Source organism: Syngnathus typhle, linkage group LG7 (assembly GCF_033458585.1).
Source record: "Syngnathus typhle isolate RoL2023-S1 ecotype Sweden linkage group LG7, RoL_Styp_1.0, whole genome shotgun sequence".
NCBI lineage: Eukaryota > Metazoa > Chordata > Actinopteri > Syngnathiformes > Syngnathidae > Syngnathus > Syngnathus typhle.
The window spans coordinates 13664014-13680797 of record NC_083744.1 but is presented as its reverse complement, the minus strand read 5'-3'; the positions used below and the strand labels follow the sequence as shown (position 1 = coordinate 13680797).

General features: G+C 46.8%; 2 protein-coding genes across 5 annotated transcripts; both read left to right on the top strand.

Moving 5' to 3' along the window:
• The first annotated feature begins 957 nt into the window (after window positions 1-957).
• Window positions 958-10466, top strand: mfge8b (milk fat globule EGF and factor V/VIII domain containing b). Of its 4 annotated transcripts, none has more exons than XM_061283106.1 (11): window positions 958-1178; window positions 4885-5007; window positions 5338-5469; window positions 5601-5633; window positions 7207-7320; window positions 7403-7584; window positions 7652-7807; window positions 7876-8020; window positions 8412-8596; window positions 8680-8835; window positions 9184-10466. In XM_061283106.1, the coding sequence occupies exons 1-11, from the start codon at window positions 1109-1111 to the stop codon at window positions 9325-9327; spliced, it is 1440 nt and encodes a 479-aa protein (XP_061139090.1). In that variant the 5' UTR covers window positions 958-1108; the 3' UTR covers window positions 9328-10466. The 4 variants fall into 4 exon arrangements, with proteins under 4 accessions (XP_061139090.1, XP_061139089.1, XP_061139092.1 ...); XM_061283105.1 differs by having other exon boundaries at window positions 8382-8596; XM_061283108.1 differs by lacking the exon at window positions 5601-5633.
• Window positions 10467-10569: 103 nt separating this feature from the next.
• On the top strand, window positions 10570-16694 carry hapln3 (hyaluronan and proteoglycan link protein 3). The gene is made up of 6 exons (XM_061283110.1): window positions 10570-10677; window positions 13605-13781; window positions 14081-14220; window positions 14555-14947; window positions 15024-15326; window positions 15417-16694. The coding sequence occupies exons 3-6, from the start codon at window positions 14085-14087 to the stop codon at window positions 15692-15694; spliced, it is 1110 nt and encodes a 369-aa protein (XP_061139094.1). The 5' UTR covers window positions 10570-10677; window positions 13605-13781; window positions 14081-14084; the 3' UTR covers window positions 15695-16694.
• The last annotated feature ends 90 nt before the right edge of the window (window positions 16695-16784 follow it).

The following is a 16784-nucleotide window of genomic DNA, read 5'->3' as shown; positions in this document are numbered from 1 at the left end:
CGTGCTGTTGGAAAAATGTATATATATGTTATCATGTGTTCTCTTTTATAATGCTTTACCGCAATATTACTACAATATGTGCTTGCCGCTCTGCCTTGTTGTTCTTATGTTTTACCACAGAAGAGGCGAGAGGTTACGGCTGGGTCAGCAGGACGGATCTGCGAAGAAACCATATGCCTTACCGCTGCACTGCAACCTCACACTCTCAATGAAGCGTCTAGCAAACACCTCGTTTCCTGCTTTGGTTGAGTGGTTGTCACCGCTGCCTCGCGCTCTTGATGGAGCGTTTGTTTCCTGCCCAAGTGGTTGCTGAACGCTTGCTGCCTCTTCCTATATTACCATATAAGTATATCACCTTGCCTTTTTCTTGTTTACGAAGCAAAGCCCACACGCTTTCCCTCTTTCCCTTAGGGGCTTTCGTTTTGCTTTGTGGGTAGGGCAAGTCCAAATAAAAAGAGCAAGGGTGCAAACAGATATTTAGTGTAGTGAGATGGTTGTAAGCTGTACTGCACTCCTTGCAAGCAAAGACTCAATATTCTGTCTCACTTGTGGTTTGTCTGCTGGTACTTTTCTCTTAACAGTTATGCAGTCAGCGAATTAAACCTGACACGCGGAGATAACGTTCACACTCCCGCTGGTGTTGGCTCACAACGCAGTCAATTCAAAAGTCTCTGCTCATGAAGATGTGGTTGTCAGCGTTTGTGTTTGAATTTTTTAAACATTTTACGGCGGGTAAATGAATTACATACTATTGATTTTCTATTACAGCTTCACGAATCAATTACCATCTCTCGCTCCCTCTGTAGAAAATGAACTATACACGTGACACTAACAGTAGAGCGCGTCAAGTCATATTTCCCGTCAACAGTGAAGAGCCGTTTGGGGGGCGTGGCTACCATGTAAAGGCTTGCTCATTATTGGCTGAGCGCCGACGCGCACGTGCCCCTTCTCTATATAAGGCGGCTGCCTGTGTTTTGTCAGGCGCGAGCTTTATGCGCAACAACAAGAGCGGATGCAAACTGTCGTCAGTCTTTTTCTACTCTAGTAATCACGTAAACAAACAAACTACCACCCGAGCTTTTTGTAGCAGGCTGAATTTGGAGCCAAAATGAAGGAGCGGGCACTTTGCTTCGTCTTGCTGCAACTTTTCACCGCTCGACTCTTGCCTGGGGTGAACGGTAAGTATCCCCCCCCCCCTCCTCCTTTTTTTTTTTTTATTGCAGACAGTTTAAACCCCCAACGACTGGTTAAGATACTTTTTGTTTCGTGCTCGCCCTTTTGTCTTACTTAAAGGATGCCAAGACGGAAGCAGTTTAATGCCACTTTTGGCCCAATTCTACTCTGGTGCAGAAATTTAAAATACGGTCAATTGAGCGTCTAATGGGAATGCGAGATTTAGGTGACACAAAAAAAAAAATCAGTTACCGAGTCTTCTTTTTAAAATCAGACAATGGGCACCCGTTTGTGTATGTGTTGTCAGAATGTCAACCCAGAGGCAGTGGTCGCACATAGTTGTGACCCCTTCTGAGTCACATGATTAGCCATTGTATTTGTCCAGCGTGAACGTCATGCCACTGGCGTTTGCCTTTTGTTTGCTTTTGAATGCATCAAACACATGTAGGCCGATAGAATAGAAACAGCTCGGTTCTTTTCCTCCCCGGCATCCTTTTTTCCCTTCCTCTCTTTCTCATACACACACACACACACACACACACACACACAGCAACTGTTGTCACGAAGTAAGGAAAACGGATGCACGCATGTTCAATTCAATTTTTGGACTCATTTGAATTGCTATTTGTTGGATCATGTCGTGTCGTTGGACTCGGGATTTGTTTACATTAAATGTTTTCGCAGATCGTTTGTGTTCACCCAAATCTCGTGAGACTTGAGCTCAGTGAGCTTTCTGAATGTCAACTGTGTCATTATTTGTGTATATTTTCTAATCTGATGTGACATTTAATATCATGCCGTTTTCTTCTTTGTATACTTGGGAGTCGTGTTGTAGTGGTAAAAGTGGTCATAGTGGTTGAAATGTATAATTGCTGAGCATGTCTCGAAGTAAAGCCCGAAATGAATGGACTGCAAGTTATTTCCTGTGGGGAAACGGAACCCAGCGCTTTGCGGCGACTTTTGAGAAGGCCAATCCAAACATGTTTGTCCCTCACGGCGCATGGCGACCAGGCGCGAAGGTGCGGCCTACATTGGCTGACCTCGCCGCTGAGTCACTTGACATGCTCCAGCCAACGCAGACATGTCAATGAAGCTCCCACATTTTCTGGAGTTTGTCCAACGTCGTCATTGTGGCCTCTGCCGGCTGCAAGTGTGAGTCATAAGCGCCGCGAGCTGAACTTTACCAAGTGACGAGGTGAGCGATGTTCTTGCCAGCTCCTTCTTGGCCCTCAAAAGGCAATTGAGGTAACTGAGATTAAATATAGTAGTCGTTGGGTGCCAGTTCCATCTTCTGATCGGATTGGTGATGGCGTCCAAGTCTACAACAAGTTGATTTTCGGGGTTGACTGGAAATGGAAGATTGTGTGAAGCGGATTTAGTTTTTTGTCGTTGCTGACGTCTTCACCAAGATCTCCCCACCAGCACACTGAAATTCAAAATAGCTTCCTTCGTTAATCTTTCATTGGAATATGGAGAATGATCTCATTTGAGGCTCTGGCAACCCATTTTCCAATCTGCCATGTTGAATATTTTACATTCTGCTATCTCACCGAATAGCAAGATTGATGCTTGGTTGCGTTCAGTGAGCTTGTTTTGTTGACGATGCTCGTGTGTATTTTTAGCAGCTACCCCCCCCTTTTTTTTCCTTTTTTTTGTGTAGCGCTGCAGCAGATGGCTGTGCATCTCTGGAGCAGCATTTGGAGATTACACAAAGCTCACCTGCATCTGCTGACAAACGTGGTGGGGTTACTTGAGGCTTGCCGTCGCTTCCTCTTATTCCACTTGCCCATCCGCCACGGCTGTCCAATTTAAGGCTTCCCTGTGTTCTTTCCATTTAGGCAGAAAAGTTGGACCAACATTGCACAATTTCTTTTGCCAAATCCCTTAACATAAATTGAGTAAACATCTGCAAATTTCCCACATTTTTTTAAAATAATTTATTATTTATTTAATTTTATTATTTAGTTATATTTATTTTTTTAATTGTTTTGGTTTGTTTACCACATATCGTTACCGTGCTAAATGAACGCCCCAAGACTGACTGCTCCAATTTGGGATGAAGTTTTGCGAAATCATATTAGCGTGTCAGAGCGAGGCGTAGACGGTGACTCACCAGGAACGAGCGAGCGATTGCGGCCCGCTGCCCTGTGGGAATGAATTGTTGTGCCAAGCTCAAGCGCTCACGACTTCCCAATCTGTCACTGTGATTCCAATCTTGGAGAGCTTGTTCCAACCACAATATAATGACCGTAACGCTGATGACATTTCAAGACTTTTTGTCCACCAGGGCGGCGAACAAGAAAATGAGTGTTTGCTAGCCAGATCAAATGGTTGGAAACGGGATGTCATTTTTGCAGATGATGTGTTCTTGTAGAAGGTGTAGCCCCAAGCAAAGATTTATTTACAAGTCATTAGCCTAACCACATAATTGCCTGAATCATTTTCTCAAAAACAGCAACAAAACAGAAGAAATGCCTCAATTCAACATTAGTGGGCGGGGCTTAAACATCTTTAGTTGGCTCATTTGTTGTTATTGCGCCTGTAAGTGAGCACTTTTGAAGCTAGCAATGATGCTAACGAAAAGCCTCCGAAGGTCAAAGAAGGGGCGGCAAACCGCGAGGTTGACACAATGCTTTATGTTGTGTTCAAGGACAAGACGGGAGGAGAAATACTTTTGCTATCTGCTCCATCTTGTTTACTTTGACATGCTTATCGCAACGTTGGCTGGCGTCATAATTGGGATTTTTTTTTTTTTGCGGGAGGCTTCGGTGGTTTGACCTCCGTCTCATGGCCGCTCAAGTGTTACTAATCTCCGTCAGGCGTTTATTAGACTATTTTGTTGCTCCATTAGCTGAAGAAGGAAAGGAAGGGAGGTTCGTTCTTCACTCATGATAAATGAACAGCAAGGCCACTTGCTCGAGACTCCTGACAGATTTGAAACAGCTTTCGGCGCCAATGAACACAAAAGGTTAGAAGCGGACATTTGATTGCGCGAAGTCTGGCTTGTCGCCCGCCTAAACGTCTTACAATTAAATCTGCCCACTCGATTTGACGCCTAAGATTAAAATAGTGGGCGGCCTTTAGCACTTCTAATTACGGTCATTAGATTAGTTTGCGAGGAGTCAAGCCCTCAGACACAAGTGACGAGCTTCCACAATTGGCCCGACAATGACACGTCTCTAAGACTTTATTGGGTTTCTAAAAAAAAAATGCAGGTCTGTTTTCTCAGAGATGAGGCGGCAAAAGTTGTGCGCAAACAAGGCCGTGGCTCATTTTTTAGTATGTTTTGCTGCCACCCAAGCTCCAAACCGGCAATTTTACACTTGAGGTCCAATTGTAATTGTTAACTTGGCTTTTCTACACTTCATATACGTACTTCCTCTATATGGAGTGGAATGCTGAAATGAAATTCAAGGGGAAAACGAAAATTCTTAGTTCTGCTTGTTGTCGTCATTCTCGAGTTTCCACCACTTGCGTGCTGCTCGTTGTAGCGAGCTTTCAGATATCTCAGCCGCCCAGCCATAAAATCTGAATTGCAGCCGTATATCATTTTTATTATTTTATTATACAGCACTCAAGCAGATTTGTGAAGCCTTTCTTTCTTCCTTTCTTGTTTTAGTTAGCAAACTCGCTCTGACCGCAACATATTGCGCCCTCTTGTGGCAGTAGGAAGGCGGCTCGAATTGATCGCCTCCTTCCCTCTTTTTCCAGGTGAGATCTGTAGGGTGAATGTTTGCTCTAATGGCGGCACCTGCGTGACAAAGGCAGGCGCTCCGTTCATTTGCATCTGCCCCGATGGCTTCACTGGAGAAACGTGCAACCAGATCGAGACAGGTGAGCCACAAAAAACACAAATTTGTATAAAGCGTTGCTTGTCGTCATTTTATAACTGCAAGAGAATTTTTGACGCAAATTTTTAGTTCATTAAAAATGTTGATAATAAACCAGGATTTTACACAAGTCAGCTTTTAATCATTTCAAATAATTCTGTGAGGCATTTTAAACTTTTTTTTGTGTGCATATTTTGGGAATTTCCCAAATTATCCTTTGGCAAGTCATCAGGAACTTTCTGGAAATTTTCCACTCCTTTGCCACCCTGATTAAAGTTATTATTATTTGTAGCAATGGTGGCCATTATCAAACTCCTGTGTTGTCTTGCGGCAGGTCCTTGCAAGCCCAACCCGTGCAAGAACGACGGCATCTGCGCGGCGACGGGCCAATCCCGCCGCGGCGACGTCTTCAGCGAGTACGTGTGCAAGTGCCAGCCGGGATTTGACGGCGTCCACTGTCAAAACAGTGAGTTAGCACACCGCGCTAATTGCTTGCACCGGGGCTCAATCCTGCTGCGGGGGGCGCCAAACGGCCAAGGAACACAAATGGCACTCGCACTGCGTTTGATCATGTTTGCCTTCTCGTTTTTTTTTTAGGTATCTTTGCGGCAGATTTAAGCTCAAGAACAGGTAACAGTAGCAAGAAACCTGATGAGGACATGTGTGTGTGTGTGTGTGTGTTGTCTTTCCTTTCCTCACCAGTCTTTTGTATCTTGAGCAACTCACCCATGCATGTTGCATTTCCAATAGATAGATAGATAGAATTTCATCTCAGAATTGGTCATGGATGGAGAGGGGCATCTGAAAAGAGCGGGAAAAACTGCCATTATTTGGAAAGCAACCGTTACACAAAAAGCCAAAAGAGCGCCATTAATATGCGGATGAGCTCGAGCCAACGGGAAGTAGAGAAGGGATGCTTAAGCGCTCAGCGCGTCAGCGGCTCTTCTGTTGCCGGGCGGAAGAAAATTGAACGTGGAGGCGGAACGGCCAATTAAGTGTGCCCTCTCCGCAATGTCACACTCGAATTCATGGCTGCGTGTCTGATGTGGTTGCCAAACGAGGGAAAAGCCTTGATGGAAATCAGTCTTGGATCCAAGAAGGTTCAAAAGCTTCCGTTTCTTGACTGAAGAAAGAATCGCCTCCCTTGTGGGAGGCGTCATGTTTGCGAGACTCCGTTTTGCCTCCTGGGGTGATTCTTCAAATCTCTTTTTAAAGCCGCAACTGTACCGACTTGATGAACGGTGCAGACCTTTCACATCTGGAAACCTTCAAGATGTCTTTCAATAAGCGTGCTTTGCTTTTTCTTTTCTGTTCTTCCCCCCCCCCCCCCCTGCGGGTTGCTTTACCATAGCAACAGTGGGCATTTTGATGTGTAATTTTCCTATTCTGTTGTTTGGCGGAGGAAGAACCAGCCGTGGGTGGTTCCATACGGTCCTCATAGGCAGCCGTCACTTTGCAGTATGGGAAAACAAAAACGGGACCAAGAAATAAGGGCGCACTTGCGAGCGTCAAATCACACTTTTGTTTTACGCTCTGAAGAATATATGACGATTTGGGCGTGGGTTGCATCAGCGTGACCAGACCCAGAAAGAAAAAAAAGCTGAGCTGTGACTTTTGCTAGCTGCACGATCGGGCACTGTAACGTCAATTTTAGTCGACAGCAGGTGGCGCCACTGTACAAAATGGCTGAACATGCGGAATTTGTTATGACATCACTTTTATTGTTCGTCTGTCTCTCTGAATGCACAGAATGTGCCTTTTCCCCCCCCCCCCTCTTTTTTGGACAAGGGAACGCCACGTGGTTAGCACGATCCCGACACAGCTGTTGTGCGTGGGAGACAAAAAAAAAAAAAAAACTCTGTCATCCCAACTTTGAGGTTGTCAGCATGCATGTTTGAAAGCCCCTTTTTAGTCACACTGGAACTTCTGACTGCTGCGAGCTGGCACGTTCTGGCGAAACCACACTCATTTTAGTGCATTGGCGCCATCCAGTGGCGACAAGAGAAAGTGCAGGTGTGCGCTCTGCAGAGTCCCACCCGAGTCTTCTTCAGTCTTTTAATCTTCTGTCTTGTTAATACAAAATTCACCCGTGCTCCTTCCTTTCTAGCACAGCCGCAGGCACGTCAGCATGGCATCTACTAACCTCCTCCAACGTTTGAAGGTTCACATCTTGACGCCGATGTGCTTTGTCTTCCCTCGGCAGACGTGAACGACTGCGCCGGGCAGCCGTGCCAGAACGGAGGAAGCTGCCGGGACTTGGACGGGGATTTCAAATGCCGCTGCCCGTCCCCTTACGTGGGCAAACACTGCCAGCTGCGTAAGTCCAGCGCTCCACAAAGTTGCCTTGAAGTGATCACGAGAGATCACTGATGTTTGGCTCCTCCCACTTTGTGCCACAGGTTGTATTTCTCTGCTGGGCATGGAGGGTGGCGGCGTGGGCGAGTCGCAAATCTCCGCCTCGTCCGTCCGCTACACCTTCCTGGGCCTGCAGCGTTGGGGCCCCGAGCTGGCGCGCCTCAATAACAAAGGCCTGGTGAACGCCTGGAGCCCCGCCACCCACGACAGGAACCCGTGGCTGGAGGTCAGACGCCCGAATTGACTTAAACTATCTGTGAGTGATCTCCAAAGTGGATCATGCGCCATTTCAGGTGAACCTGCAGAGGAAGATGCGCATCACCGGCTTGGTGACGCAGGGCGCCAGTCGCGTCGGAAGCGCCGAGTACATCAAGACTTTCAAAGTGGCGTCCAGCCTGGACGGCAAGACGTACACCCTGTACAGGTCCCAGGACCAGACCAAGGACCAAGTAAGGGGGACGGTGCTGGAGCTGCCCACGTGGCGCAAGCGGGTGCTGACATTTGTCCTTTGGCGTAGATCTTTTCTGCAAACGTCGACAACGACGGCACCAAGACCAACGTGTTTGACCCGCCCATCATCGCTCAGTACATCCGCATCATCCCGGTAGTGTGTCGCAAGGCTTGCACGCTGCGCTTGGAGCTGGTGGGCTGTGAGCTCAACGGTAAACACACACACACACTAGCGATGACATCACTATGCCATCAATCCCACTACTGTCCGCCTCACTAATCCAAACTCAGAACTTGCTGATGGCTTACAGATTTGTCTCCGAAGACATTCTGCATGCTTCTCTGCAGCCTTTTTTTTTTTTTTTTTTTTGCACGAGGTTCTCATGTGAAATGTGCCTTGGCATGTGCATCCATGATTGGCCTGCACGCTGGAGGCCACACATCTGCTCTTCTCAATCTCTGCATCATCATCATCTGTTTTTGCTGCTGTTTAACATCACCCGCCGGCCTGCCCCCCCCCCCGCCCATCAAGTTGTTTTTTTTCCTCTTTCTCTCTATGGCTCCACTCTTCAGCCTCAATTTCAGTGTACTCCAACGCTTCAGGTTGCTCAGAGCCCATGGGCATGAAGTCCCGGCTCGTGTCGGACCAGCAGATCACGGCGTCCAGCGCTTTCCGCACGTGGGGCATCGAACCCTTCACCTGGCACCCGCATTACGCCCGGCTGGACAAACAGGGCAAGACCAACGCCTGGACCGCCGCCTCCAACAGCAAATCCGAGTGGCTGCAGGTAGGACCAGAGGCCCCCCTGACCCGAGTCAAATAAAAAATTGCTCCGGGACCTTTTCAAAAGCAGATTTTTTGTGTGTTCAGGTGGACCTGCAATCTCCCAAAAAGTTGACCGGAATCATCACGCAGGGAGCCAAAGACTTTGGCACGGTCCAGTTCGTCTCAGCTTTCAAAGTGGCTCACAGCGACGACGGCCAGGTCTGGAGCATCGTGCAGGACGAGACCACCAACAGTGACAAGGTCAGTCCAAAGTCGTTAAGTTTGGTACAATACGATTATTTTTTTTGCGTCGCTGGTCTATAAAGAAATTGACAAAATCAAATCTTGGGTGGTAGTATGATGTGTGCAAGTCTTCTACCGCTAGGGGGCAGTATACATTTAATCTCATTCCCCTTCAACAGATAAACCATGGCGTTTTGATTAAGTACATGTGTGAATAAAAAGTGTCTCCAAGCTTTACGAGGAGTGCTGCACAAATTTTATTTGTTATTAATTTTTTTGTTTGGTGGTGTAAACCGAGATTTTTCTGCGTTTACCATTCTGGACACTGATCTAGATTTTATTCCCCGCTCCACTCAATTTGTTCAGATCTTTGCCGGCAACAGCGACAACAACGTGCACCAAAAGAACCTGTTTGAGCCGCCCTTCTTCGCCCGCTTTGTGCGCGTCTTGCCGTGGGAGTGGCACGAGAGCATCACCCTGCGCATGGAGCTCCTGGGCTGCGACGAGTAGCACTGACCCCTGACCCTCGGCTCGGCCCCGCCCTCTTTTCTCTACCTCCACCGACAACCAGGTTTTCTCGGTTCTCCCTCTCGTTCGCCTTTCCTGTGCCTGCGCTGGCTCGTTCTTGCCTCTAGAGGGCAGCAAACACTGCCATCGGTTTGGGAGAGGGAAAGACTGGCGTCCTCATGGCCGGGTGGGTGTCTCGTCGCTCTGAATTTGAACCACTTCAGCCTCTGCTGGGGGTCCCGCTGCAGAAGCTCCCAAGACCCCTTGCAAGCTGGTGCTGTATATATAAAGCCTCCACTCTTCTTCTTACCGGCGACTCTTGTTGAAGCACGTGACAGTTTTTCTTTGGAGTTTGCAGATTATTGCTGCGGTTTATCAAGCTTGCAGACATAATAAATCTCGAAGGCAGCCAAGTCTGTGACCAAACGGAGCTGAATAAACAAAAGAATTGTTCTGCAGTCCAGTGCTGGAGCCAAAAAGCTCCATTTGGTGGTCCATCTCCGTTATCACCACCACATGCCGGCATTGAAATTAACCATTTTGCCGTTCTCGCATTTTTTATTTTTATATAAACACCCGCCCAACTACTGGCGTCTGTGCTAGCAGCGTTTTTTTTTTTTTTTTTCCTTAGCAAACCTCCATCAATTGCTACTGACACATTTCATCTTGTTGTTTTCACTCGCATTCGCTTTGATGGCACTTTTGATATTTGTGTGTGCATAAAAAAAGAAATACTTGTTCAAGAACAATGCAGATGTAAACAAAGAAAGAGACCCCCCCACACACACACACACACACCACCACCACCACCATGTGACACATGTCATGTTTTCCGCCCCATAAATTATGAATTCTGGGCTCGTGCAATATTATCGTATTGTGCCGCGCCGGTTCCGATAACGACTCGTATTAATGCGGCGGCGTGAAAAATGCATGAGGGGGAAGGTCGCCCGACACTGAATAATGATGCTTCAATTCGACCACAGGTTTGTGTAAATATTGTCTTTTCCCTGTTTTTGCTTTTCTACACTTGATTGAAATGTTTTTTTTTTTTATGTGCTTTCCATTGGAGTCCATTTTGTGAGACGCAGGTCCTGTTGTACGGTTAAAACAAGAATAAATGTTGAATTGTACTCCACCCAGTTGGCTGTGAAAGCACTTTTGATTCCAACGTTTGAACTGATTGCAGCTGTTCTCCATTGAAAAAGGTGCGAGATCAAAAGGCGGAAAAGCTCCGAGGGCCGTTTTGCCTGTTTAGCATTTAACTCCCCCCCGCAGGCCTCCAGGGAGCCACACCGAGCGACGCCTGATCCCGCTGCGCAGCCTCATTAGGCTGCTGTGAAGGTCATGCAAGTAAGTGTCGAACGCTCACATATGTAAATACGCCACATTGCCTTTGCATGCGTTTGTTTATAATGAGCTCATCATCGCTGTTGGGTGGAATCAGGAGAAAAAAAAACCCACGCCATCTTGCTTGAATTACCAAACATGGCATTGTTTGTTTTATGTTACATCGGGACTTTAACATGTTGCCGGTGTTCACGCTGACCCCCCCCCCCCCAAAAATGAAATCAACTTTTATTTATTACAATGCTTTTTCTCAAAGGCCTTGAAGGGACGTGTGTTACAATAAATGTGCTGACTAGGCGGTTTTAATAGGAGCAATGAAATCTGACCAGCATGGAAGCATTTGAGTGAATTTGTCACTGAAATGAATCCCGGTTAGCTATTTTCAAGTATTATTATGTTATGAGATTATATTAAATTATTATTTTATTATCTTTAGAATTTTTTATATATTACATGATATATTATTTCTAATAAAATATTAGGAATTATTTATATATTATATTATCTTTAAAAAAAAAAAAAAACATCCAGACCTTCCAGACCATTATGATTTTTCTTTGGGTGTGGACGCTTCCATTGATGTCAAACTGAAATGTGAGAGTGAAGTCAGGAGGAAAGGGGGAGGGAGAGGCTACTGATTGCTCCTTGCATCCGTTTTTATCGACTCATCACCCAGGGAGGGGCCCTCAGGGCAGATTCACCTCTGGGGTAAAACTTCATCCTCCTCTCCCACCCTGCCCAGTCTGTCCGCTGGTGTGAGCAGCTTGAGTTGGATGGACAACATCCAGTGTAGCGTCCACACAGGCTGGAGCTGAGATTCGAACCCAGAGCAGTGGGACTGTGAGACAGCCATGCAAACACTAGCCCCACCGTCCACCCACGAGCGTTTCATCTGATTCCAAATGTGTCATTGCGTTACTCGTTTGAAGAAATGCGTTTTGTGGAGGAGTGGCTCTTCCGTCTGCTCGCTTCGGAAATAGCTCCTTACTTCAAAGAAAGCAAACATCCAAATTGAAGTTGACAACATGTCACGTGTGTGAGCCGGTTTCATCCTGGAAACAATTCCAGCACGGGCGGGCTCATTAATCAAGTGACGGCCACATCCATCTATCTATCCATCCCTGCTCCTTCCAACTTCCTGCTGCAGGAACATATTAATGAGGAAATCATCCTGGAAAAGTCGACAATTTCCGCTCACATCAGATGAAAAGGATTTACGATCCATTCTGTCTTTTTAGATTCGCCGTCGATGCGTTTGGACTACCGACGAACAAAAACAAGGACGTTATTAGTTGTTATTCCAGTTGACGCTCGACTTCCTCTCTAATCCACTCACACACACACACAAATACACGCTTACCTTCCTTCAGAGGTTGTGTAATGACGGTGTGTCCACACTGATGTGGTTACACAATAGACGTCTGGGCTCCGCACAAACGCAAACAAACGAGCGGTGGCTGGCCTTGAAGGTTGCGGGCCCGCGCCCAAATTATAGCCCTCCACTCTTTGGGACAATGGGGGTGGCTTTAAAAGGGGGAGGGAGGGGGCGCTGGTATTTGTGGCCTCAGGCGGCAAGCTTTCATGTGCGGCCCTGGGAAGACTGAGCGAGATAACAACTTAGGGACGAACACTGGCTTCAGCCAGGTACGCTTGAAATGCTCGATTGTTGAGGAAGTGATAACAAACCTGGCAAGACTCACTTGACAGCAGTCCATCATCTTGTCATCACTCTCCACAAGTGGAATGTGACCCCAGTGCTTTTTTTAGGAGAACTTCTGTATCCCAACTAACAATCACAATTTTAAGTGGGGTTCCTCAGGGAAGTATCTTAGGTCCATTCCATTTCTTATCACCATTTGTGATGTCTAAGAAAAAAATGTGAATTACTTCTTCCTACAGTGTGCATTTATTTATTTATAAATGGTGGGATTGAGTAATCCCTGAGGAACTCCACACAAAACTGATTGGCGGCTTATGTGAGTTGAACGTTTTAATATTGCTGTGCACAATCTTGTGCGTGTTAGAAAACAGAATTTGACTCTTTAAAGAGCGACGGGTAATGTGGCGTGAACACGGACGGTTCTCGACAGTTTGAATTGTTTCAAACTCCCGTGTAAAGATTATGCAAGGGAAGCAGGAAGTGTTTTTATGGTGTTGTCGGTGGCCAGAGGTTGGATGAGGCTGGGGCTTGGTGTCAGGAGGGCGGCCAACATCTGCGCTTCACTCAACCGTGACAGTATATTGTCTCCGGAAGCCTCCCCCGCTAACCCACCACGCTTGTTTTTCACCACTGTAACGCAACTTGACGAGAGCGACGCATGTTCTATCTACTCAAGGCTTTGGCAAAACAAAAATGACCTTTGGCCAACATGGCCGCCAGCCTTCTGGACAAATGCTTGACTTGTGTTGTCTTTGCAGCTGACGTTCATTCCTTCATTCAACGGGACATATTGCGGAAAATTGCCCGTTAACTCTTTGGACGGTGAACCCCTGTGACTTGTGACTGTAATTACCTATACGTGCCACAAGATGGCGGCAAAGCACTTTCTTCTATTGAATATAGCTATGGCCCAACTCAATGGCGTCCGACAACAAGATGCCACCAAAAACTACAGTGGCATCTCGACAGTTGCCTGATGGGAGTTTTTGAGATGCGTGACTTCACTCACTGATATTTTTGTTTGTTTTCGTACATTTTTTGCTACAAACGCTAAATGGTAGCAAACACTCTCTTACCGTAATGCTAGCATGCCTGATCTGAAACACAAGTAAGCAATGTTAGCTACAATGTTTCTAAATTCACACCTACATTACATTTAAAATGGTGTTGCTTTTGATAATTATTAAGAAGTATAAATGGGAGAAAATCCAACCAATATTTGACATGTTACTTTTTCTAATTGTCACCAACTACTACTATGTCACTTGAGGTCGCAGTGTGGAGCCCACCGTGGTGACGTCACCCCACGTTGAGGAGGAGGAGGAGGAGGAGACGGTGAAGTCCACACACATCCATAGAGGAACGTATCCACACAGACGCGTGCAGTGAGCAAGCGAGTAAGTGGCTGGAAGCGACACTTTGCGTTCTTCTCGTCTTTTCTCAGTTGGTGAGTTTAACCATGTTTGTTATCATTCATGTTGTGCTCAAAGTGAAAATATTGAAGACTAATAATTCGACGGGAAAGGAGAAATCCGTTGTTAGAAACTTTGCTGTTTATTAGTGATGGGCACAGAAGAGCAGCAGGGCGACTTTAAACGACAGTATTTTACTTTAAACAATTTTATGTATACATGTTTTGATATTTTTAGAAGGCTTTCTGCTTGGATGTGACTCAAACACCCTGTTGGTATTTAGGGGACTTTCTTTTTTGTGTGTGTGTGTGTGTGCGTGAAAATTGTCTTTCAGCGTAATGCTTGGTGGTCTCTTGCGCCCCCTGTTGGCCGTCTGCGGACTTATGCTGGTTCCAGCCGCCGCCGCCGTTCACTTCAACTACAAGAACGGCTTCTACTACCATGACGGCAGCAACGGCAATGGCAACGGAGAAAGTAGCTGTCTTAGTTCATTATATTTGTTCATCATTACATATTTTAAAAGCGTTAATACGTGTATGTCTGTTCATATTTTTTGCGTTCATATTTTTTATTGGATTATTTAATTATCTTTTGAATCTGTTTTTATGCCCCATTTTAATCTCCATAATATTGCTATATTTTCCAATACATCATTTATTTTGTGATTAATTTTTAAATATGCCAAATCTATCCATCCATTCTTTTATTTTGCGAATCCTCAGTTTAATATACATGACCTATATTGTATTTTTTCTGTCAAAATGTCTTTTTTTTTATTTCCAAGTGACCAAATTGTGTCTTCTCACAGTCTATTTCAACGGGGTCCGTCTGTACGTGGAGTCCCCGAACCCGTCCGTGTCAGCCACCAGGGGCAGCAGCGTCACCCTTCCCTGCCACTTCCACTACAAACCCGAGCTCAACGAGCCGCGCCGGACGCGGGTCAAGTGGTCGTGGTTGCCCGCCAACGCCGTCGGCGAGCCCGTTCACCCCGCCGCCATGGAAACGCAGGTGATGGTCGCCATGGACAACCGCCACCGCAGTTATGGTGGATTCCGGGGCCGGGTCCGCCTGCGACGCTCGGCGCCGGGCGACATGTCGCTGGTCATCAGTGAGCTACGTCTCAACGACACGGGGCGGTACCGTTGCGAGGTGATAGACGGGTTGGAGGATGAGAGCGTCACCGTGGAATTGGAGCTGCGAGGTGAGTGGACCGGGAATGGGGAAAGAACCTCCCAGAATTTTTCCATGGGCCAGTGTATTTCTCTTCTTGGCTATAGGTGTGGTGTTTCCGTACCACTCCGCCGAAGGACGCTACCACTTCAACTTCCAGGGGGCCCAGCAGGCGTGCCAGGATCAGGAGGCCACCCTGGCCACCTTCGAGCAGCTCTTCACGGCGTGGGACGAGGGCTTGGACTGGTGCAACGCCGGCTGGTTGGCCGACGGCACCGTGCAGTACCCCATCATGACGCCGCGTGACGGATGCGGGGGGGCGGACCTGGCGCCGGGCCTGCGCACCTACGGCCAACGCCATCGCCTCCTCCACCGCTTCGACGCCTTCTGCTTCTCCGCTTCCATCAAAGGTCAGAATCAGAAAACGGCAAAGGTGGATTATCGTGTTTAGAGTCGTACGGGTTAGAACGTAAACAAATGTTTGACTTCCCCTTCCGCAGGGACCGTCTACTTCCTAGCGAGCCCAACCAAGCTCAACTTCACCGAAGCGCTGCAGGCGTGCGCGGGAAACTCCGCTCACATCGCCAAAGTGGGCCAGCTGTACGCCGCGTGGAGACTGGCGGGATTGGACCGTTGCGACGCCGGCTGGCTGGCGGACGGCAGCGTCCGCTATCCCATCGTCAAGCCCCGCGCTAACTGCGGGCCGCCGCAAGCGGGCGTGCGTAGCTTCGGCTTCCCCCCGCGCCACCTGAAATTTGGCGTCTACTGTTATCGCTAACCTCTGGTTTGTCTGAGAGGTTAGCTTTAGCATTAGCCTACAAAAAAAAATGGGTATTATTGATACCATTTGAAATGATATTGTTCTCCTCTTCCTCCTTAAGACCACTAGTGACTGTGATGCCAACTTCTTGACGCCTCTTTCCCACTGCACAGTACTCACTTGGCTCTACTCGCCTCGGTTTGGGGTGGTTGGTTTTCCACCTCATTCAAAAACTTCTTCAGTGGTCGGGTGACTAAGGGCAAGAAGCGGAACGTGCGGCGTCCACAGCTAAGAAGCCACATCGGGGTAAGCTAACGTTAGCGTGTGTCTTTGTACTTTTGCCCATTCCTCGTAAACATCAAAGACAATGGGGTTTAATTCTGTTCCCGCCACCCCTCCCTGTTGAAAAACGTATTTGTCAAGTCCAGCGAACAAATTGCGAATAATCTTTTGAAGCAATTGAGACAAAGCGTCAATAGCAAGTGGAGCCATGCTGAGACGAGTAGGTACCGTGCATTGGAAAAGGGACGTTGGAACACTTTGGGACGTCTTGTACGAAATCATGTTTCGTAGAATGACTTATTTCGTTTCGTTTTTAATTTTCCCTCATTTTCTGTATTGTTGCGGGATTGTTCGACATACGGGATTGTTGCTCAAGCAAGGAAGAATAAGATGATTGTATAAATATGCTGTAATCACCATTCTGGATGATTTTTTTACTTTTTCTTTGTGTCACCTGGAAGTTCGCATGTTTTTTTGTTTATTTTTCCCTCTCACTGTGACGTCACACGCGCTGTATATTTAGCTGAAGGGCTCCTCCTACTGGTTTACTTAAGCGTCTGTGACTTAAACATTAGTTTTGCTTTTCCATTAAAACAGCAATTCAATGTATTTACTCAATTTATACTTTTTTTAGGCGTGGAATATCCGATAACCGCTTCTTTTTAGATATACTAAAATACAGCAATCCAATTTTGTATTGTTTTATATGACGCAATAAATCACTACCGGGCACGTCTTTGATTTGATATTTTTGCTTTTTGCCAGTTATGTCCACTATGACGTCATCAGGCAAATTGTCACAGGGGCAAAAAAAACATGTCACTCA

What these genes read in the sequence shown, in the direction of transcription:
- mfge8b (XM_061283105.1), top strand. Translation starts at nt 1,109, where the DNA reads ATGAAGGAGCGGGCACTTTGCTTCGTCTTGCTGCAACTTTTCACCGCT. An exon ending in ACTCTTGCCTGGGGTGAACG is followed by an intron (nt 1,179 to 4,884) that starts GTAAGTATCCCC and finishes CTCTTTTTCCAG; the next exon opens with GTGAGATCTGTAGGGTGAAT. An exon ending in AGATTTAAGCTCAAGAACAG is followed by an intron (nt 5,634 to 7,206) that starts GTAACAGTAGCA and finishes TTCCCTCGGCAG; the next exon opens with ACGTGAACGACTGCGCCGGG.
- hapln3 (XM_061283110.1), top strand. Translation starts at nt 14,085, where the DNA reads ATGCTTGGTGGTCTCTTGCGCCCCCTGTTGGCCGTCTGCGGACTTATG. An exon ending in CGGCAATGGCAACGGAGAAA is followed by an intron (nt 14,221 to 14,554) that starts GTAGCTGTCTTA and finishes GTCTTCTCACAG; the next exon opens with TCTATTTCAACGGGGTCCGT. An exon ending in CGTGGAATTGGAGCTGCGAG is followed by an intron (nt 14,948 to 15,023) that starts GTGAGTGGACCG and finishes TCTTGGCTATAG; the next exon opens with GTGTGGTGTTTCCGTACCAC.